Source organism: Temnothorax americanus, unplaced genomic scaffold (assembly GCF_048541705.1).
Source record: "Temnothorax americanus isolate GAGA-0224 unplaced genomic scaffold, ASM4854170v1 Scaffold63, whole genome shotgun sequence".
NCBI classification, from domain to species: domain Eukaryota; kingdom Metazoa; phylum Arthropoda; class Insecta; order Hymenoptera; family Formicidae; genus Temnothorax; species Temnothorax americanus.
In genome coordinates, this window is record NW_027509778.1 from 218,491 (window position 1) to 239,434 (window position 20,944).

The window sequence follows — 20,944 nt, forward strand, 5'->3', positions numbered from 1 at the left end:
CTTCCATCAAATGTTGTAAGGGGATCGTATGTCAAAATGTTGTGGGAAAAAGAGATTCGCGAGGGGAGAGAAGTTCGGCGCTTGTATCATTTGCACAAAGAAGATGTCCATCCGTCCACATTCGACAAAATGAATGTAGGAGCGGCAGTTCGTTTTTTCTCTTTACATTTACAGAAAAAGAACTTTCGGAAGAGGCCTTAACAACATTGCGGCTGAAAGTGTCGATTCGACAAAAAATCATGTCGAGCTTGATGTGCACACTATATTACGTTTAGTTTTTTTGCGATATTGTCAGCGAATACGATGAATGCATTCTATTTGGCTGGAAGTACGACGAATGCAGTTGTAAAGCATATTTGCGAAGAATGTGTTGCATTTTCGTTGAGAAAAAATTTACCACAGAATGATTTTATAAAAAAGGCGAAACTATACACGACAGCATTGAATTTGGATGGCTTGAAAGAGCCTTGTTTTGAAACGTTTAACTTAGTTTTACATTCAGACCATTACTATAAAATCTACAAGGATTTCATTTTGAGAAATGGAAAATCCAGGCTCATCGAATGCATTCATAAAAATGTAGAAATAATTTTTTCCACGTGCTGTGATTTAAAGAAAAAAATTATTAAGCATTTTTTCACTGTTTGTTCGTTTTGTACCAAAAATTTTTCTGAGAACAGCAAACAACGGAAGAACGTTTTTGGGTCTGCAAGCTTGAAAAAAGCTTAACCAAAAAGTGCTTAAACATATAAGTAAACCCTTTGAAACTGCTTATTACCTTGTAATAAATATTATATATGGTCTATAAATATGTATTTTATGAAATAAAGTATCGTTTTTAAAAATTAATTCCTCTGGAGTTATTGTGAGCATGAGTTTTTATTAGTCAATGTACATTATTATTATTATTATTATTATTATTATTATTATTATTATTTTTATTTTTATTATGCAATTACAATGTTATTTATGGAGTAACAATCTTTTGGAAAATAAAATTTATTTCATACAATTCAAAATCATTTTATTTGATACAAAGTAATCAAAAAAAGCGAATAAATTATTTGACATTGTGCTGTTGTAAATATTCAGCAACTTTCGGATTATGAGAGAACATTTTCAAAATAAGATGTAACCGTTTCAGCTTACTCTTCAGGTAGAGATTTTCGACCAACAAGCCTTCAGTTTCTTCATCTGCGTAATACTCTTGAAGCTTAGGGTCCTGAAAAATGAGTGGAAATATATTAAATAAGATAAATGGAGCATTACATTAGTAAACGAAAGAAAAAATTAGAAATTTATGCGGCAATTACCTCAACATTTGGTCCAGAATGCGACGTACTTGGATTTTTTTGATTGTCGTCAGTTGACATTTTAGGATGTAACCGTTTCAGCTGACTCTTCAGGTAGAGATTTTCGATCAACAAACTTTCAATTTCTTCATCTGTGTAATACTCTTGAAGCTTAGGGTCCTGAAAAAAATGATGGAAGTATGTTAAATATGATAAATGGAGCATTAAATTAGTAAACGAAAGAAAAAAAGAAATTTAGGCGGCAATTACCTCAACATTTGGCCCAGGATGCGACGTACTTGGATTTTTTTCATTGTCCTCAGTTGACATTTTACAAACAGCCAAATACTTAATCTAAAAACACAAATATGTCAAAATGTGACAAAACTGCAACATGAAAACAATTTTTCGCAATGAGTATTATTTAAATAATATACCTTCTGCCCTTGAAATTACTGCTCTAAATACGTACAATGAAAAGTCACGATGTGTCGATTTACGATGAATACGACACTTATTATGGTAATTATTCAGTTTACACCCCTCACCTCCGATTTTGATGAACTTAGGCTCAATCAACGCGTTTTTGCACGAAACGAAAGAATCTGGCAGAAAAAAGTGTCGCTCTGCCCCGCGACGCGAGATATTAATCGTTAAAGTTGACAGGAATCAGGTTATGAACGTGCCATGCGGCCACATGCGCATGCTCAGTGGTCGCACGCGCATGTAAAACTGCGCCAATTTTAAATTTTAAATGAATCAATCGTGCAGAATAACTAAGCATCTCGATTCAAGCAGTTAAGGCTCACGCTGGGAGTTTTTTTAGTTTAATTATGCATGAAAAGCATACACACACACACACATGGGGGAGTGCGAGGGGGGCCTTCAGCCCCTCCTCCCCCGCACCCACCCCGCCGAAGGCCCCTTCTCGCACCCCCCGTGTGTGTGTGTGTGTGTGTGTGTGTGTGTGTGGGAGGGGGGTGTACATGCATAACACCTACAATTTAAGACCTAACTGCTTCAATCGAGATGCTTGGTTATTCTGCACGATTGATTCATTTAAAATTGGCGCAGTTTTACATGCGCGTGCGACCACTGAGCATGCGCATGTGGCCGCAGGGCACGTTCAGAGTTGCGTTCCAAAATTCACTCTGGGTAACTAAAATCTATAGTTCACGTCTACACTGTAGCATTTTAGTTAACTAGAGTGAATTTTGGAACGCATCCCAGTGCAGTTCAGTGTTCAGTGTTGCTACATGTTGTCGGTATGACAGGAATTATAACTTGATTCCTGTCAACTTTAACGATTAATATCTCGCGTCGCGGGGCAGAGCGACACTTTTTTCTGCCAGATTCGTTCGTTTCGTGCAAAAACGCGTCGAATAAGCTTAAGTTCATCAAAATCGGAGGTGAGAGGTGTAAACTGAATAATTACCATTTCAATTTTACAGAATCGATATTTTAGCTAAATTTTTACATTAATCGCGAGACCGAAAAGCGAATTGACGTTTACGAAAAGGTTATGTTTTCACATATGATTGGAAGAAAAATTGCGGAACGAGAATACTCACATTTATAGACATTTATAGAGCCTTTACTTTTAACCAATCAACTTGCAATGTTTTTGTAACAACAGAATTTGCGCATATGTGTGTACGCTTCTCTTTACAAATAAATTCAAGAATCGAGCAGAGGTGTTTGTCGACAGTTGTCGATGACCAATCTAATTCGCTATAATCTGTTAGGGGGATATTTAGGGGATTTGTTTCTGTCAGTTAGAGATTTATAGGGGATTGTGTACGAAATGCACTAGGAAATCTTTGGATCGTCCTGGCCAGTGGCCACCATGCATAAATATAACCTAAAAGATTTATTTTGGCTACAGCGTCACGCGCAACGATTGTGTGCATAGTTCACGGTGTTTTACAGTAACGGTTATTTTAATTTCACGAAATGTCGGAAAAAACGAAAAGTATGAGCTACGTAAAACATATTCCCAAAGATGCTCAAGTCATCATGTCAATCATGAAGGATATGGGGATAACAGATTACGAACCTAAGGTGATCAATCAGTTGTTGGAATTCACATATCGTAAGTTTCTTCTTTTATTTTAATAACTTTATTTCTCAATGACTATTTAACTGTGTTTAACTCCTGAAACTTTATTTAATATAAAGGAATTTTCTCACAGGATATGTCACATGCATATTGGACGACAGCAAAGTATATGCCAACCACGCTAAAAAGAAGTTCATTGACCTGGATGATGTCAGACTGGCAGTAAAGATGCAGCTGGAGCGTTCGTTCACGAATCCACCACCCAGAGACGTTCTATTAGATGTGGCACGAACCAAAAACAACATTCCGCTACCTTTTGTTAAGCCAAGCAATGGTCTCAGACTACCACCGGATCGATATTGCTTAAACGCAACAAATTACAAACTTAGAAATGCGACGAAGAAAGTTGTACAAAAACCCGCGCATTCTTTGGTAGGCAATAATCAATCTGGTGGACAGCTGAGACCGAAAGTAGAAGGAAATAAGACTGGTGTGTCGATCGTTAAAAGGCCTGGCACACTTGCCACTGTGGCAAGAACACAAACCATTTCTATACCAAAACCTGTTTTAAAGTTCTCTACAGGTAATACATCGTTTATATTTGCCTAATTGATATTTATTACATTTATTATAGGCGTTTACAGGGAGGAGGCGAAAGATAAGAAAAGGCATTTGTCTCCCCCTGGAATCAGAAAAAATTAAGCATTTGCTTTTCTTTTTAATAAATAATTTTTTGTGCTAACTTTGCCGATCTCTGCCTTAATCCATAGAAAAATACATTTTTTTCTGATAGATTTTTAGTTTTTTAATGCCTGCTTTACTTGAACTGAATTCATTTTGTTTGCTTTTTGAAAATTAAATAAAATCTCAGTTTTATTTATTATTTAATCAATGCCTGCTTTTGCTTTCTACAAATGAGATTGAAATAAATTAAGCAAATGAAAGAAGGGTGTCCCAGGAAAGTTGCTGAAACTGAATGCGTTCTTTCTCCCTCCAGGACTTAGGTAGATGTTCTATTGTCTGTAGTCTTGTACCTGGGACTTTATATATATATATATATATATATATATATATATATATATATATATATATATATTAGTATGTGCAACATAAATTTCAAATTATAAGTATTTTACAAGAAAAACTTTTTTTTTAATCGACAACATTTGGCAATGTCGTGACAATTCGCCCATTGGTTTTGGTCGGATTAATCGTCACGTTTCAACCATGGGTTTTGGTCTTTTCTAAATTAAGTATTTTAATTCTAGAAATAACATTTTGAATTCTGCCCCTCCCTGGGAAAAATTTTGTGGACGCCCTTGATATTTATGTTAATTTCTTGCTAATGTATCACTTTATTCTATTGCTAATTTATCTACTCAACATAAAAAGTAACGTGTTCGTTTTCCTATTTCCAACCTCAGCTCCATTCCGCCTATTCCAGTCCCATTTCTCCATACCCCCCACATTCCGTATTTCCTTTAGAACTCCAACAAGAGTAAGATTCTAATATAAAATAAACACTGAAGTATATGCATAGTTACAGCTAGTATTATCAGAATATTTTCTTTACTTAACATTAAGTTAAAAAATATTAAACTTAGTTATATTTAAAATTAGGTGTGATATTAAAAATTTTTTAATTATTTAAATTTCAAAATATGTAATCTATGTAATGTAAATATTTTTGCAGCAACAACAAGCACTACAGCTGTAAAGACGCAAGTAACGAAGCCAAAAATACAGATCACTTCCAATCAGACATTACCGACCGTAAAGATGGAGACCGACGAGTCATTGAAGAGAAAGCGAGAGGATGACGACTATGATGTGTCATAATCTTGCTTCTGAAGACTTTTCCGTTTAATTATTCATATTCTTGAATTTTCTGTAATAATGATAATCTGTTCTTTGTTAAAATAATATGAAGAGAATATACAAAGCCTAAATAATAAAATACAAGATTGTATAAAACACAAAAACACACATATTTCTTGTTTGAAATTATATTTTATTTAATCAGCTTTATTTTCCGTGTAATTTTCTTCAAATTTCAATATATCTATAGCTTCTTCTTCGTTCTCATCTTCGTGAATAATGTCCGTAGGCTCGACTTCTTTGTCTTCGTCAAAAACCACAGTCTCTTCAACTTCAGCTTCCTCCTCCTCCTTCTTTTCTTCTTCTTCTTTTTCTCTTTCATGTTCTTCATCTTTCTTCACGATTATCTTTTCCGCTTCTTCCAGACGCATCTCTGGTATTGTTTCCTCGATTAAATCTAGTTCTTCCGTAATTGTTGGCGGCTCAATTGTCTCTTTTATTAACACTTCCGGTTCGATAATCGGTTCTTTCACGATGGACGGTACTTTTTCAAGTACCAGGCTGGGTTTCTTTGGCACATCTTCCTCTCTAACACACTTCTTCCGATGTACCGGGAAAAAGAGTTTAAAATCTTCCGGCATCTCGTCTTCTGAATAAAGTCTAAAAGAAACGTTTGCTTAACATTTAATTTAACTTCTCTTAAAAAAAAATGAGCATATCATTGTTATAATTGTAGATTATTTAATATACTTAATACATTTTTTCACATTTTTTGATCCATTATACCAGAAATTTAATAAAATTTATGGCATCTACTAAGAAAATTAAGTAAAATGAATTAAATAAATAACCTATTTTATGATTCACCGATAATCATTAAATTGATATGACAAAATATAATTGTTAATTAATTAGAGAACTCCATATATCAGATTCTTGCCTATTGGCGAAGTAAATTCGTCTGATTCTACAGTTGGCATGTATCTGCATTCTAGTGGTTTCGATATAATTTGTGCCATACGCTCGTCGCGTAAAATCACACAGGTTGAATTGAATCTGATTCCATCCACCTGAAAGCCCGATGGGCATGGACGTGCAAAAGGGACGAACACGCGTCGTGCTCTGAAAATTGCTTACACGGAATCTCCTATGCATATTCTTATCGTCCAGTATCTATTTGACAGATCATAATATGTATTACAATATGTAAATTTAGGAAAAAATAAGATTTATTAAAAAAAAAACTTAAAATAAGAGAAAAAGAAATAAGATGTTTTACTTAATTGAGAAGAAAAATTGAAGGTCTTATTTAAATAACAAAAATTAGAAATCTTATTTAAAGCACAAAATCTCTTATTTAGAAAAAAAGAAAGGGATTCAATCTTATTTATTACGATAAACGAGTATCTGCGTACTTGCACATTTACACTAAAATAGGACGGAAAACCTCGTTTAAGAAAAAAAATTGAAAGCCTTATTTATTAAGTACGTATTTGCATGGGCTTTACTGTTATCTCGAACGTGAAATACTTCTTCATATTCTTGATAATGATGATAAGGAAGGGCAGCTTAATACCCAGTACCTTCTTCGGATCTGCCGGACAATAAATATAAGTTGTAGCCACATTAGTCCCGGCTATTTCCAATGCCAACGATTTTATCTCTTCATCTGTGATTCTTCGTATATATCCATTTTTCACCTAAATAAATATGTGTGTGGTGCAATACAATAAATTTCGACACTTTCAACTATTATGTTATTATTATATTATAATATTAACATAATTAATAAAATAGAAATATTATAACATTAATTTTTAAAATTAACCCTTATAATTTGTGTTATTTTAGAAGGCTAGAAAACTATAAATAGCTGTACATCTTTTCATAATACTCTGTATTAAATGTGATAAAAACTAACATGCATGTCCCACAATTCCAAAGGAGCCGACCCGCAACTATACAAAATGGACAGAAATCCGCCCTGGTAAGTATTTCGAAACATTGCATATATTTATTTATAAAAATAATTTTCCTCGCTCAGTATCTTTACAGCTTGACAAATATCAATCTAGATTCTTTCCTTTGTTTTTCGAGTTTCCTCATTAATTGACAACGTCCCGCATCTTTGGGACAAAAATTGTCATTAAAAAACATATTTAATAAATAAATATTAATGCCTTTCTTCAAACTTTTTAAAAAGCGAGTATCTAATCTTCAACTATTAAAATTATTTAATATTTTTATAACACCGATCTAAGATTTTTATAAAACAAAAACAATCTTATAGATTTTCTTAAATAATAGATTGTAAAATTTCTTCAAATGCAAAAGAATTTTAATTATTTAACAGGTAATAATTAGGAGTAGGTAATTAGAAATTTATCGACATAATTACAAGAGATAATTACAGTCAGATATTAAATACAAAATCAGAAAAAGGGATAATTTAAAAATTATTAAGTAAGATGTATGAAAAAAATCTATTTCCATCAAAATTACACGCGAAGGATTTTCTTAAGGATCTCGAATGAGCTCGTTCAGTCGGCGTCTTTCTTTCTCCGTCAACGGATCCAGCACAATCAGCATCTTCGGCGACATACCGACGCTGAAGACGCGATCGATCCTTACACCATCGAGAGCAAACATCTGGCTCATGGCGAAATGCGCGATCTCGCGATTTAGCTGCCGAAATGACTGTTGCTTAATCCTTTGCACGCGATGCCTGCAGACCACATGGCTTAAAAAATAAAACAATTATTCTGCAATTAATTGTAAACTATACTCGATATGCAATTAAACAAAGTTTATGAAAAGCTAATGATTTCTTTAAGGCTCTCGGTGAATTTTTCCAGAACATCTGATTTAATAAAATTAACGCTTTATTATAATAAATGTTATTATATTTATTTTGATATTAAAAAATATATTTTTTAATATATTTTTATCTAATAAATTTGCGTAATTTGCATAATTTAATTAATCTATTGAATTCTTACTACGGCAAGATTTTCAAACCGGTGTAGCTGGGATGAATCGAGACGTCACTTCGATATAATTCCGGAAATAGCTTCATATGCTTTGTGCGGTACTTGCGAAACACTGGTTTTCCTTCCACCTCCTTTGACAAATCCTTCGGCTCTTGAGGGTCTTCGGAAATCTCCAAGTTCTCATCTTTTAACGACGGATTATTATGTTTCTTAATCATTCTTGAAATCCAATATGTTATCTTCCTGCCACTTTTTAGAACAATTTGAAATATTGATCTTAATTCTATTACACGGATAAAAAATATTTTCATGCACTTTTTCCTGGTTACAAAATTTCTCCAAATTAATCTGCATTGCATTAGATTAATCCATTGTTAAACTATAAGTTTTATTTAACGTAATGTTTAACGTTTAATGTAATGTTCCATAATGCCATATTTTTTCTTGCACTTTCCTCGCACACATAGAAGACTTTTGGAAGATCACAGTATCTTTCGTAAAACCGTAATCTTTTCGCAACAAAAATTATTCTCGAGGCCACAGAATTTTACAGATTTGTCAAATGGGCGACGAACTCAACGGACGATTCGAGGAAAGTTGGCCGATCCGTAACGAAGTGAGCGCCTGTGCCTCGTACGGATATCGATTTGGTTTCCAGGTGAATCAATAGAGAGATTCGACTTATTCTTATTCCGAGTCGTCGACGATGCGCCCACAGAGCACTGAACTCTTTATGCCAGACAATAAAGACGAGAGCGGCTCGTAAAATATTACAATGCCGGTTGAAATAGAAAGTATAATCCGCCGCCGGTCGATCGCCAGATCTGATAATCGAGAATCCATAACTCCATATGATTAAAGTTAAAAAAGAATTCACGAATTTAAAGAACTATAATTGAGAAAGAGATTATCATAAGGAATTAAAAATTATAGCATTTTTTAAGAAGCTCTGTATGGATCGGATTCATCACTTCTTCGAACTTTGAGATAAAGAATTCTGAAAAATTCAAAGTATAATTTAAAAAGTTAAAAGATTTAAAAATTTAAGGTACCCTACGGTCCAAGCAATTTAAGAATTGTTGAGGATTCGAGAATTCTGGAATTAAAAAATCGAGGATTAACTCTCGAGGTTATTCGAGACTCAATAATAAAAATTAATTGCGCGTTTTATATGTAAAAGCAATGTACTATATAGCAATTGTTTTCTCGCATTTATTCCATGCTTTTTTTAACGGGTCAGCATTTGACCCGGGTTCGCCGTACTTATTAGCGTTACCGAAGCATCCGCTCTCTCTCTCTCTCTCTCTCTCTCTCTCTCTCTCTGTCCAAAGATTTATTTAATAATAAGCTACCACAATTCAAGCAAGAAAAATTAAAAAACGTGAAGGTGCAGTTTTAAACTTCAGAATACAGTTTGATGTGGAAATTAAGCTCTTATTTAAGATATCTTTTATCAGTTAAGATCTCTGCAATCTCAATGGTTCTTTAGTGAATGCTCTTTGTGTCTTGCGCAAATTTTATCGGGAGGATCGCACGCGATGAAGGCAGCATTGTGCGGTCTCGACACTGCATACGCGCGCGCGCGCGCGCGTATGGAGTATGCGTTAATTAAATTCATCCCGTATTTTCTACGCAGACCACTCGATTGCATGATTCAACCTCTTTTTCAATCGTGGGTGTTTCATATGTGTTTGTTCACGTTGTTGAAACTTTACCCTTCCGCCTTCGCATTTATTGATTTTTATGTATATACTGTATATATGTATATAACTACGTACGTTAAATCGCAGTCCTTGACATTATGTATATTAATTGAATTTTTTTAAATTGAATAAACTGCTAGAATAAAATCGAAAAAATTTTTCGCATTTTATCCAAAGCATCTTTTTATCTGTTTTAAAATAGAACACTTAAACAAAATTTATTAATAACCAATTTCCAAATTAGATTCCTCAAATTAAATCTTGAAAAATTAAAAGCAATTCTTATTTATTTTTTATATAATTTATATTTTATGTTATTTTTTTAAAATAGCAAAATGTCCAAAAAGAATTAATTTATTAATTCGTCATGCATTTTATTTGAAAAAAAGAAAATTACAAGATTGTATTTAAAAAATTGAAAGCCAATTACATTTCAACTTATTATTGACATTTGAGACATTAAATATTTTTAAAAAGTTGAAAGCCTTTTGAATTTGCAAACTTTACCCTGGTTGTCGTTTCTCACGAACGAATCGGTCGGTCGTTCCAACGGAAATCCACGGGAGCTCAACGGTCATGCTCGGATTTATTGATATTCGCTCCAAAAGCAAAGGGGAAGCTTGCCGTCACGCCCGCAAGCTCAACAGTCTTCAAGTGTACATACAGCTGATCGTGAGACGAGGCTGAAACAATCGCGCCGTGATTTCCGGTCCCGACGATCTCGTTCTTCCAAAATCCCCGACCGCCATGAGCGAGTGACAGCGAGTACCGGACGATCCTCCGAGAGTGACATTATCTGCGCTTCAGACTTAATCGAAATAATTGCCGGGATGTCGCCGAGATAGCGAGACAAAGCTCTTTCTCTCTGGAGAACCGGACGGTCCATTTAGATACCGCGCCTCCCTTACCCCCCCCGGCCCTCCTTCTTGTTTCACTTGCGCCACGGAAGATCGAAAGGCACGAGCTTACGAACATCTAAAGGTCCATCACTGTCCATCAGCACGATTCGACGATTCAAGACTCCAAAGATCGAACTATTTAAAAATCCTCTTTGGCTAATAGAAATAGATCCTTCAAAGAATTTTGCTAAATATTTGAAATTATACGTTTTCAAAGGAAACTGCTCTCTGAAAATCCGAGAATCGGCTGGCTCTAATTTCTAAGTAATTCGACTGTCAGAATTCCGAATTAGAGTTTAGAATTGATATCTTTGAATACTTAACAGAAAAATTTTATGTAAAGCTTCCGATTGAAACTATAAATATCTGAAAATCTAAAAATGTGTACCCCTAATCCATCAAGTTTCCAATTATTTGCTTAAGAATTTTAGAGGATTTGCGAACTCTCTGAAACAATGTGATCAAATAATTCGAATTCTCACGTACTTTGTAATAAATCATAGCTTCATAATTATTGGTCAATGTTAGTGAAGATCGAAGTATCGACTCACAAGAGCGACCGATTGGAAGCTCCTACCGTCGTCGGGACGCTCGATAACCACAAGAGACTCTTACAATGGCCAACGAAAGGATATCAGGACGTTACAGGTAGGCAATAAATTTCGACAAATCTTCAAATTTATTAGTCTGTAAATATTGTTCGACTCTTCGAATTTTCAGTCACGTTAAAAACTGCAAATATATTCGAAGATTTAGAGATCTGAGAATTCTTCGTTTTTTTTCTACCAAATTTGTGTAAACTAAAAGTACGCCATTTTTTAAAAAATCTTTTTCTTTTACTCAAGTTTTATCAAAGCGCGTTTTGCTTTCCAAGAACATCATTACCAGTTCCGGGTCACTCCGAAGTAAATCTCTGCTCAATGACGCTCCAGCTGGGTAAGGACATCAGCAAGACCAGTATGCCGGTCATCTTTAACGAGCCCCTCTCTTTCTTGCAACGCGTCGCGGAATACATGGAATATGCCATATTGCTCAAGCAGGCAGCTCAACAGGAATCGCCGATCTCGAGGCTTCAGGTGCGCGAGAAATTGCCTTTGTAAATTTAATCAACGGGACGATAAATCAATAATCCAGCGCTATTAATAAATAAAATTTCGAATTAATGATTATGCAGTACGTCGCGGCTTTCGCTGTGAGTGCCCTCGCTTCGAACTGGGAGCGCTTTGGAAAACCTTTCAATCCAATTTTGGGCGAAACGTATGAATTACAGCGCGAGGATTTCCGGTAATGAACTGGTTTACAAATCGTATTTATTAATTCATTAGTTTAATTTCTAGTGAATTAATTAATAATTGATATTTTCTTGCTAATTTATTATTTCTTCTTTTACACTTGGAAGTTATTTTTTATTCGAATCTTCTTCAGGATAATATGCGAACAAGTCTCGCATCATCCACCAGTATCCGCGTTTTACGCTGACAGCGAGGACTTCATCTTTCACGGCAGCATCCATCCCAAATTGAAATTTTGGGGAAAATCACTGGAGGTGCACCCGAAAGGGGTTGTCACAGTCGAATTACCCAAGTCAGTTCATAATTACAATCATAGCTAATTTATATATCATATAGTTATTTACTTTATTTAATGTTAATTATTTTTGTGTCATTATCTCTTATATTTCCTTAATATTCATCTAATTTAATTATTACTAAAAATTGAAAAGCTAGAAGATATTTTATAGAGAGTTTAAATTGATTATTATATATATACTAAAGAAGAAAGAGAAATATATTTTGAGAACTTTAAAGCTCGAGTCTTTCTAAAAAATGCTCGATGTGTTAATGTTTACATTTGAACAGATGGAAGGAGTCTTACACTTGGCAAAATGTCAATTGCATCCTTCACAATGTCTTGGTAGGCCAACTGTGGATGGAGCAATCAGGCCCTCTAGAGATCAGACAACACGGAGGAGATAATTTAAAGGCAAAGTTATGCTTTATTAAAAGCACTCTGAACGGCAAGGACGTCCATCGCGTCGAGGGGTTCATAACGAATCAAGAGTAAGTTTTAATTAAAGTTAATTAGGTCAGAATACAAAAGAAAAAATTTTATTGGTACAATAAATTTATTTAACTTTAAATTAAAATAAAATAAAATATTTTGTTATTGTTATTTTACGTTTTTTTTTTTAGAAAAAGGAAGTTACTTTTTCTTTATGGCCAATGGACTGAGGTTTTACGATCCTGCGAGCCCTTGTTGTACGAGGAAACGCTGGAGAAGATCAAATTGGAGGCCAAAAGTCCGCAGGGCAGTCCAGGACACAAAAAGGTCCTGGCGAAACTTCACAGTCTCAAAGTCGGAGCTTTCAAGCCCCTACATCAGGTATAAAAAAATCTTCACTGAACACAAATCGATACATTTTTTAAAAATAACTTCTTTAATATATTCATATTACTATATATATATATATATATGTATGATAAATATTATTTTTATTTACAGGATGCGATAGAGGAGCCCTTTGGCAGTACGTTTGTTGACGACATTCCGATCGTGGACGAGATTCCAGGATCTGTCACACTTTGGCAGGCCACGCCGAGACCCAGCAACAGTTCGGATGTTAGTTAAATCAAGTTGACACTTCAAACATTTCGATTATTTTTTTGCAAAATTCTATTCAAGTTCTAAAAATATAGATATAATTTAAGAATTTTAGTAATAAATTAATCTGTTATAATAATATAATGAATATATATATATGTGTATATGTATATATAAATTCGATAAAAATAATTTAACCAAATCTGAAACTTTGCTTCACTAGTAAATATAATTAATTAGTTTTAGCAATAAGAATTTCTAATCGACTTAACTGGCCAAGTTGGCGAGTAAAAATCTTTAATTTGCAGTATTATCAGTTCACGACGTTTGCAATGTCACTGAACGAGCTGGAGCCCGATATGGGAGAAACCCTATGCCCGACCGATTCCAGATTGAGACCGGATATCCGCAAGCTGGAGAACGGTGATCAGGATGGGTCTGCATCCGATAAAGCTAGGCTTGAGGAAAAACAGAGAAATTCCCGCAAAGCGCGCAAGCAGAAAAAAGGAAACGAATATGTTCCCAGGTATTATTACTTGATTTATCTTGAAACAGCATATTTGAAAGATATTGCAATTCAAATGACTTACAATTGAAGTGTTAATAATAAATAATCTTCCTTTTCAGTATTAAGTATCTCAAAGATTAAATTATTAATTATTTCTAGTATTAATCTGAAGTATTTAAAAAGTACAGCTAATTTAAATTAAATTCTACATTATGGTATTTAATGGGTTATTATTTAGAGATTGGTAATCTCTGATTTCTTAATGCGATTGGTAATTTAGAAAATATATGTGCAGATGGTTCCAATCCGGTACGAATCCTTACACGGGTCAGGAGGATTGGATATACTTGGGCGGATATTGGGACCGTAATTACACCGATGTTGAGGACATCTTTTAATGAAGACGCAGCTCATTAGCCTCCATTAACCCAACCGACACCCACGAGGATCGGCAATTAGGCGTCGTTAGTGCAAAATTACAAATAAATTGCCTAAGAGGACAGGTGCGTAGATCGGTAATAGACGCCATTATAGAGATCGATGTTTTTGTGTAAAGTAATTAAGCAGATATTGCGCGCACGAGATTCTTCAAGCGCCAAAATTGGAACTCGACGAGTTGCTGGGAACTTATTTCCCATACTCTTCGACGTAGAAAGGAAGCGAATCGAAGATACAAACGAATATTATATTCAAAGATCAATCTCTAAAAATCAGGATTTGTATAGCTTTCGAACGTTTGATTGTATCATTGGTTCGCGCTTCCTGTCTCTGATACTATTTTTATAAAAGGCCAAGTTGGACGATCGGAAAGGCGATTCTCTCATAGTATGCCTGCTTGAAGATGCCATAGTAAGAGAACGGCAAGAACTGATTTGAAGTTTACATAGAATGTCCTTAAAATTAAGGTGACTTATTTCAGGGACAGTCTATGTCATTTCATCGCAGACTATCGTTTTAATCCAGATTTCTCATCAATTAAACCATCACAAATAGTTATCTATGTATTAAACGCTTTTCTATCAATCTGTCAATTCAATCAAATTACTTTTCCGACGTTAATATGAGAATCGGACTTAATTCTATCCAAGAATATTCTTGTATATTTATATCAAAACTGTATACGTAATGGAAATGTAGAGAAAATCTTGTATCTTATCGATTGAGAATGCAATCTGGAATTTAAATCGGAAGAATGTATCACATTTTTTAACAGTGAAAACAAGATAGTGGAAGGTAGAAGACTTATCTAAAGGTATATATATCAGACAGAAGAATCTGACATTGCAAAAATACGATCGATTTCCTTTCGTATGGTTCTGTCGGACTCTTTGAGCAGGAATGTTGTAGATTTTCATGTAAATATACAGCGATTGTATAATACACCTGTACCAAAGTCAGACGGGCCGAGAATGATTTTTCGCAATAGCTTCGATACCAATTAATCCAGCAATAATTATTTACCGCAAACTTTGTGTGTGTGTGTGTGTGTGTGTGTGTGTGTGTGTGTGTGTGTGTGTGTGTGTGTGTGTGTGTGTGTGTGTGTGTGTGTGTGTGTGTGTGTGTGTGTGTGTGCGCGCGCGCGCGTTTGAGTTTACTTTCAATTTCCAATTTGGGAAAAAAATCGCCGAACTTTAACCACTGCGAGACGCTGCGTTGGGAAGAAATGAAATTTCAGGATCCGCAAATTAATTTGGTGCCAAGGATCCCTAAGGTTCACAGATTTAAAGAAACTAGAGCTGAGGAGAACCTGATGGAAATATGACTCACGCAGAGATTTGAGAAACGAAATTTCAGGGAAAGGCTGAAAACTTCGCGAGTCAGAGGCGTAAAGGGGATTCAGTAATATATATTTGTTGAATAAACTACGTTACTGCTTCCAGGTAGAATGTATATCTTTTGCGCGAATAGACGCTTCCTAGGGCAAATCTTGAGACAAATATGTTGCGTATCGCGTGTGCGTTGACAAGCTTAATTTAAGAAGGACGACAATAATTTGAGGTTTTCGAAGAGCCAAATGTGTTTTAAATCGTGAAAGAACCATCTGAATTCTAAAAGATTCTAAACCATGCTACAGAACAAGCCGGAAACGATCTTTCTTGTAATCAATCGCAACCTCTTTCCTCTAAAAAAAAGAAAAAAAAAAGAACATGGCAATCGAGAGACGTATTTTGCGAGAGATCGGATACGAAAGATGCAAGATAAATTGGGAAGAAAAAGGACACAGTTTCTTTTCGCGATGGTTTATAATTTTGGAGTTGGGATGTTCGTTGGATGGTATTTTTGGGATTCGGTATGATTTGGCATTCGGATCCTCGAATTATAATCCCACCGGTCCGTCGAGTTGATCGTAGCGCGCGCTTCTCCAGCCCAAGTTCGCCGTCTGCAGACGATAACTCTCGGCTGATAAGCGGAATCGCGCAGCCTTTAGAGTTTAGAGTAGGTATACGTCATCAGAGCTCCAGAGCGCGTCAATCGCGAACGAGTTTACGTTATAAATATACGAGTATACACATATCTGACACCCAATAGAATTTCTATGCTTCCACGAGCAAATGGCGACGCGAATCATTTATACGACGACGATCGTACCTTACGGGTGATAATCACCCGCATCACCTCTGAGGACCTTATTATTGTTAAAAATCGCGCACGTAGCTTGTAGGAATAACTCGTTGTGTTTGCGTTGCATAGATCACGCCGATGTGTAACTGTACATAGACAATAGGCATACTAGAAATAAATGTTGTTAAAAAAGAATTCTTATTGTGCCCCCATATCTATTTCGCAGCTCTAATAAAAGCCCACAGCAACTTAACTTTCTCATATATAAAGTATAATTTGCTAATTAAAAACAATAAAAAAAAGTAAAAAATCTTAAAATCGTTTGCTAATCTACAATACCTATAATTGTAAATCGAAAATTTTGTAGAGAATAATTATGAAATTAGTATCATGAAATTAGTATCTTATTTACATTCTTTAGTTATTTTAAAATACTATGTAATAAAATAATCATTAATTTTAATATTGCGTGTATTATAGAGATGTCGAATCAAATCAAATTAAATTTTATTTCCTCTTTTGAATTCGAATCAAATCGTTGAAATATAACTTATTTTAATTAATAATTATTATTAAGTTGAATTTTAACACATAGATAATAAGAGAATATTTTAATATATATATATGTAGAAAAATAATATTAATTATATAAAATAATATAATATTAATTATATAATATAATATAATATAATATAATATAATATAATATATAATATAATATAATTATGTAATATATAATATAATATAATATAAATTCTTTTAAAATTAAAAAACATATTTAAATATTTAATATAAAACTAATCAAGAGACACGATAGTGTCTCGCGCTAGTAAAATATACTTTATTTAATGTCGCAGTAACTGAAACAATTAGGAGAAAAATCATATAAATAAACTATTAAAATATTCTTATGTAATATCCAATAAACATTATCCAGTTATACATACATATGGAAATTAAAATTAAAAAATATAGTTTATTTTATTATCCATATAGCTTACTATTTTTTTATGCATATCCAAATTTATATAATACTTACAATTTGCCCTGTGACTATACTGAGCATGTCAAAAATTAGAAATAAACTTTTTGATTGCTAATTTAGCCGTTTAATGAGCGGCGCGGTTGTTATAATAGGTATTGAATGCACCTAATATTAACATGATCATACTTTGCTTATTAACGGGAAATATGATTTTATAAAATTGACAATGTATATGATTCGTATTCAATCCATCCAGATTCAAAATTTTCGAATAGTTCAGATTCGAATTATAGAAATTCGAATCGAGTCAAATCTCACTCGATTTTATTCGCATTTGAATAGTTCGCACATCTGTAGCGTATATATAAATAAAATCTTTAATTCATATAAATTTTATATTTTTATATTCCTATCTATATCAAAATAAGATATGTACTACTACGTTTACGCGAGCGTTACTTCTATATAGTAACTTACGATAATTCACTTGTTTCATAATAAATTATCGTAAATTACTACAAAATCCCGTTTACGCGAAGGAATTATCGTAAGTTACTATAGAAATAACGCTCGCGTAAACGTGGTAACACAGTGTCATTTATAGCAATTAATATATATATATATATATATATATATATTAGAATTAGGCTATATATCATCAAATTTCTCCGCCGAATCGCCTAACGTTTTGCCGAACACTCGCTACACAGCGCCACTGCGCCACTGGCAGCCGCGTTTTCAATATGGCCGCCGGCGCTCAGCTAGTTCACCGTCGTGACGGAACTGATCGATCTCTCTACGGTATCGGAGAACGTATGTTACTTTTCGCGTCCTGGTGAATTGATCTGTGACGCTGGGACACGCCGATCTTTTCCGCACGGTCAACGAAAGTCGTTATTTTTCTCCAAACTTCGCGCCGCGAGATCATCGAGATGAGCAACATACCAACAGGTGAGATCATCGACTTCGTCATCCTCTCCGACTCGATCGAGAAATTATTCCGCTTACGATTAAGTAAGCGCGACCCGTTAATTTTCGCACGAAAACTAGCCGAGAAAAGCCGGTTTAAGGATGCGGCGATGAACGCGAAATTCGATCGAATTCTAACCTGCGGTTATGCGCCACCCGCTATCTTGACGTTTCCAGCAACGACCTTGTGAACTCGCTCCTGCCTCTGTGTGTGTGTGTGTGTGTGTGTGTGTGTGTGTGTGTGTGTGTGTGTGTGTGTTTACGCGCACATATGTATGTGTTTTACCGGCGACTCGCCGCAAATTCCTGTCAAGTCGATATTTGTCGCACTTTTTGTGTTGCATTTGTTAACGTCCTATTCTTGGAATAAAGATAATCATGAAGTAATTTCGGAAATAAACTTTCGTCGATAAGTAAACTTTTATCGAACTCGGCGGTTTCCAAACATTGAAAACGTATTATTTATTGTTAGATAAAACTGATACCTTTAAAATAAAATAAACGCTAGTCGTGATATTGTGATAGTAGAAATTCTGCATGATGATTTTTGTGAGATTTTTGTAGGAATAGAAGAGAGAAGAAGCAATGCCTGAGGCAATTGACACGAATAGATTGTAATGCGGGTGCAGTTGCACCGACGAAGGTCAATTTTCTACACTTTGTTTTTAATTTATTTATCTGAGAGAATCAAACTTATGTTAACTCAACTCATGTCCTTTGACAATATTCTTAATAAGATTCGTACGAAATCTTATATTCTAAAAAAATGCTTTTTGTACGAATCTTATATCCTGAAAAAACACTTTTTTCTAAACTTTAGATGCATGAGAAATATGTATTGCTCATAATTTTTTAGAGTCGGTAATTTACAGGGTTTCCTTTTTTTTGTCAAAAGGGTCATATTAAAATTTTTGTAATGATCGGGGGGCCGGATAAGTTTTATTTTTGAAAATTATATAAAAATAAAATATTTTTATTTTAAAAAATTTTTTATATTATAACGTCGAAATATCTTGGCGAGTCGTAGGGTGGAGTATTTATAGTCTACAGGGAAAGATATGAAATTAAACTATTAAAGATGAAGACGGTAAGCGACTGAAAATAAGCACCTTACTTAAAGTTTTTCTAGTTTAAAATAATAAAAAATAAAGATAAATACATAAATAGGAAGAGTTTAACTGAAGGTGTTAAAAAGAAGAACATTTTAAATTAAACGTTTGATAAATCGGTGTTAAAGTTACAAATTAATTTCTCAAAACTCTTATATTTCCTATTTTAATCTGATGTCTGAGTTAAATCCAATTCAGACCGCCGTTTTTAACGATAAACACATATCGCTAAATATGGACAAGAATCCGCCGTTGGATCGATAAACCAGTTTGCCGAAGGTTTCCGTAAAGTTCCAGGAACTTTTATTATACATCTTCGCCACGCTTCCGCGCTTTCATCATCGATCGCAAAAACAAGCGGAGCACTCCGCCGAGGAGGTCGATGAACCAATCAGAGCGCCGAATCGGGCATAGTTTTTTCTCTTTTTCTATTTCTCTTTACGACTATCTTTAGCCTACTTTTTCTGTTTTATGCCTGCCGCTATAACTTAAATAGAACGAACGGAAACGCGCACAGCCAGAGGATTAAATCGCAAATGCCATATGTATCGAGGTAATTTCAAGACACCCCGTAGAGAGCAAGATTGGGCGTAAGACATTAGCAAGAATTAGCGAGAGTCTCTTAATTAGCGTGCTAAGTTTCAAACAAATCTCGCTGAGTACAGCCGCACGTGAATACATACTTACCGTAGAGAAAGTACGGTAACTAAACTGCAACTAAAGGAGGACGTAACTAAAATCAAGCGACAATGATTGATATTGCCATTTCTCTAAATAAATAAATAAATAATTATAATATAATAATATATATTTCTTCTTTTGCACAGTTTATATATATGATAGATCCGTTTAAAAGCTGTCATTCGAATTTCGCTATTTCTTCTTCTTCTTTTACTTAATCGTAGATTTCCAAACCATAGAATTACAATATTAAGTTCCATTTCTCGATGGAGAATCAAGGCCACCTGTCCATTCCCTCCTTTCCTTTCTTCTGCTTCTCCCTCTTCTCTCTTGTCCCTTCCTCTTGCCCTCTCACTCTTTGTTTTCTGCTAAAGTAGAGCGAGAACAGCGTCTCGATTTCTCAGAAACATGGTAGTGTCCTCACGATCGGCAACGTCGGCATCGTTCTCAAGGCATACAGTTGTTAGTCGTGTCTGCACGCGTCGGTGCACGTGGTCGCGTTTTGCCGAACCATTACGAGTGCATGGATTGCATAATCGTTAAGTAAATCATGCATCGCGATGTAGATCTGGTAATCGATTCTATTGGAAGAAAAGTTGATCGCACAAACTCTTAAGTTATTGCTCTTGAATTCTGAGTAATTTGCTCGTTCTTATTGTTAGTGAGATGTGAGCGATTAAATGTGATAAATTGATTGTGATAAACGTTAATCTTTCAGTTTCCGCTGAGATTGAGAAAAGACATGTTTCTGTAATTTTTAATCGTTAC

The 20,944-nt window shown here is 34.6% G+C and overlaps 5 protein-coding genes across 9 annotated transcripts; 2 read left to right on the top strand and 3 right to left on the bottom strand.

Moving 5' to 3' along the window:
• Positions 1-896: 896 nt before the first annotated feature.
• LOC143905517 (uncharacterized) lies at positions 897-3,108 on the bottom strand. Of its 2 annotated transcripts, none has more exons than XM_077420976.1 (4): positions 2,864-3,108; positions 1,563-1,646; positions 1,314-1,472; positions 897-1,222 (listed from the first exon to the last, which is right to left on the bottom strand). In XM_077420976.1, the coding sequence occupies exons 1-4, from the start codon at positions 2,873-2,875 to the stop codon at positions 1,061-1,063; spliced, it is 417 nt and encodes a 138-aa protein (XP_077277102.1). In that variant the 5' UTR covers positions 2,876-3,108; the 3' UTR covers positions 897-1,060. The 2 variants fall into 2 exon arrangements, with proteins under 2 accessions (XP_077277102.1, XP_077277103.1); XM_077420977.1 differs by lacking the exon at positions 2,864-3,108 and adding an exon at positions 1,730-1,966.
• Positions 3,109-3,115: 7 nt separating this feature from the next.
• On the top strand, positions 3,116-5,379 carry Taf9 (TBP-associated factor 9). The gene is made up of 3 exons (XM_077420973.1): positions 3,116-3,384; positions 3,485-3,934; positions 5,045-5,379. The coding sequence occupies exons 1-3, from the start codon at positions 3,246-3,248 to the stop codon at positions 5,188-5,190; spliced, it is 735 nt and encodes a 244-aa protein (XP_077277099.1). The 5' UTR covers positions 3,116-3,245; the 3' UTR covers positions 5,191-5,379.
• Positions 5,367-7,356, bottom strand: LOC143905514 (cilia- and flagella-associated protein 20). Of its 2 annotated transcripts, none has more exons than XM_077420970.1 (4): positions 7,091-7,356; positions 6,678-6,869; positions 6,110-6,342; positions 5,367-5,829 (listed from the first exon to the last, which is right to left on the bottom strand). In XM_077420970.1, exons 1-4 carry the CDS (start codon positions 7,172-7,174, stop codon positions 5,367-5,369), a joined length of 972 nt encoding a protein of 323 aa, XP_077277096.1. In that variant the 5' UTR covers positions 7,175-7,356. The 2 variants fall into 2 exon arrangements, with proteins under 2 accessions (XP_077277096.1, XP_077277098.1); XM_077420972.1 differs by having other exon boundaries at positions 6,753-6,869; positions 7,091-7,352.
• A 148-nt stretch (positions 7,357-7,504) lies between these two features.
• On the bottom strand, positions 7,505-10,486 carry LOC143905516 (uncharacterized). 2 transcript variants are annotated; one of them, XM_077420975.1, is made up of 3 exons: positions 10,370-10,486; positions 8,169-8,983; positions 7,505-7,909 (listed from the first exon to the last, which is right to left on the bottom strand). In XM_077420975.1, the coding sequence occupies exons 2-3, from the start codon at positions 8,516-8,518 to the stop codon at positions 7,687-7,689; spliced, it is 573 nt and encodes a 190-aa protein (XP_077277101.1). In that variant the 5' UTR covers positions 8,519-8,983; positions 10,370-10,486; the 3' UTR covers positions 7,505-7,686. The 2 variants fall into 2 exon arrangements, with proteins under 2 accessions (XP_077277101.1, XP_077277100.1); XM_077420974.1 differs by lacking the exon at positions 10,370-10,486 and having other exon boundaries at positions 8,169-10,071.
• A 33-nt stretch (positions 10,487-10,519) lies between these two features.
• On the top strand, positions 10,520-16,627 carry LOC143905513 (oxysterol-binding protein-related protein 2). Of its 2 annotated transcripts, none has more exons than XM_077420969.1 (9): positions 10,520-11,409; positions 11,607-11,837; positions 11,936-12,045; positions 12,187-12,345; positions 12,621-12,821; positions 12,954-13,143; positions 13,264-13,380; positions 13,671-13,888; positions 14,166-16,627. In XM_077420969.1, exons 2-9 carry the CDS (start codon positions 11,682-11,684, stop codon positions 14,266-14,268), a joined length of 1,254 nt encoding a protein of 417 aa, XP_077277095.1. In that variant the 5' UTR covers positions 10,520-11,409; positions 11,607-11,681; the 3' UTR covers positions 14,269-16,627. The 2 variants fall into 2 exon arrangements, with proteins under 2 accessions (XP_077277095.1, XP_077277094.1); XM_077420968.1 differs by having other exon boundaries at positions 11,636-11,837.
• Positions 16,628-20,944: the final 4,317 nt, after the last annotated feature.

What these genes read in the sequence shown, in the direction of transcription:
- LOC143905517 (XM_077420976.1), bottom strand. An exon ending in ATCCTGGGCCAAATGTTGAG is followed by an intron (nt 1,473 to 1,562) that starts GTAATTGCCGCC and finishes CATTTTTTTCAG; the next exon opens with GACCCTAAGCTTCAAGAGTA. An exon ending in ATTCTGGACCAAATGTTGAG is followed by an intron (nt 1,223 to 1,313) that starts GTAATTGCCGCA and finishes CTCATTTTTCAG; the next exon opens with GACCCTAAGCTTCAAGAGTA.
- Taf9 (XM_077420973.1), top strand. Translation starts at nt 3,246, where the DNA reads ATGTCGGAAAAAACGAAAAGTATGAGCTACGTAAAACATATTCCCAAA. An exon ending in GTTGTTGGAATTCACATATC is followed by an intron (nt 3,385 to 3,484) that starts GTAAGTTTCTTC and finishes ATTTTCTCACAG; the next exon opens with GATATGTCACATGCATATTG. An exon ending in TGTTTTAAAGTTCTCTACAG is followed by an intron (nt 3,935 to 5,044) that starts GTAATACATCGT and finishes ATATTTTTGCAG; the next exon opens with CAACAACAAGCACTACAGCT.
- LOC143905514 (XM_077420970.1), bottom strand. Translation starts at nt 7,174, where the DNA reads ATGTTTCGAAATACTTACCAGGGCGGATTTCTGTCCATTTTGTATAGT. An exon ending in TGGAATTGTGGGACATGCAT is followed by an intron (nt 6,870 to 7,090) that starts GTTAGTTTTTAT and finishes ATATTTATTTAG; the next exon opens with GTGAAAAATGGATATATACG. An exon ending in ATTTCACGTTCGAGATAACA is followed by an intron (nt 6,343 to 6,677) that starts GTAAAGCCCATG and finishes TCTGTCAAATAG; the next exon opens with ATACTGGACGATAAGAATAT.
- LOC143905516 (XM_077420975.1), bottom strand. Translation starts at nt 8,518, where the DNA reads ATGCAATGCAGATTAATTTGGAGAAATTTTGTAACCAGGAAAAAGTGC. An exon ending in GGTTTGAAAATCTTGCCGTA is followed by an intron (nt 7,910 to 8,168) that starts GTAAGAATTCAA and finishes TTATTTTTTAAG; the next exon opens with CCATGTGGTCTGCAGGCATC.
- LOC143905513 (XM_077420968.1), top strand. Translation starts at nt 11,378, where the DNA reads ATGGCCAACGAAAGGATATCAGGACGTTACAG. An exon ending in CGCCGATCTCGAGGCTTCAG is followed by an intron (nt 11,838 to 11,935) that starts GTGCGCGAGAAA and finishes ATGATTATGCAG; the next exon opens with TACGTCGCGGCTTTCGCTGT. An exon ending in TTACAGCGCGAGGATTTCCG is followed by an intron (nt 12,046 to 12,186) that starts GTAATGAACTGG and finishes AATCTTCTTCAG; the next exon opens with GATAATATGCGAACAAGTCT.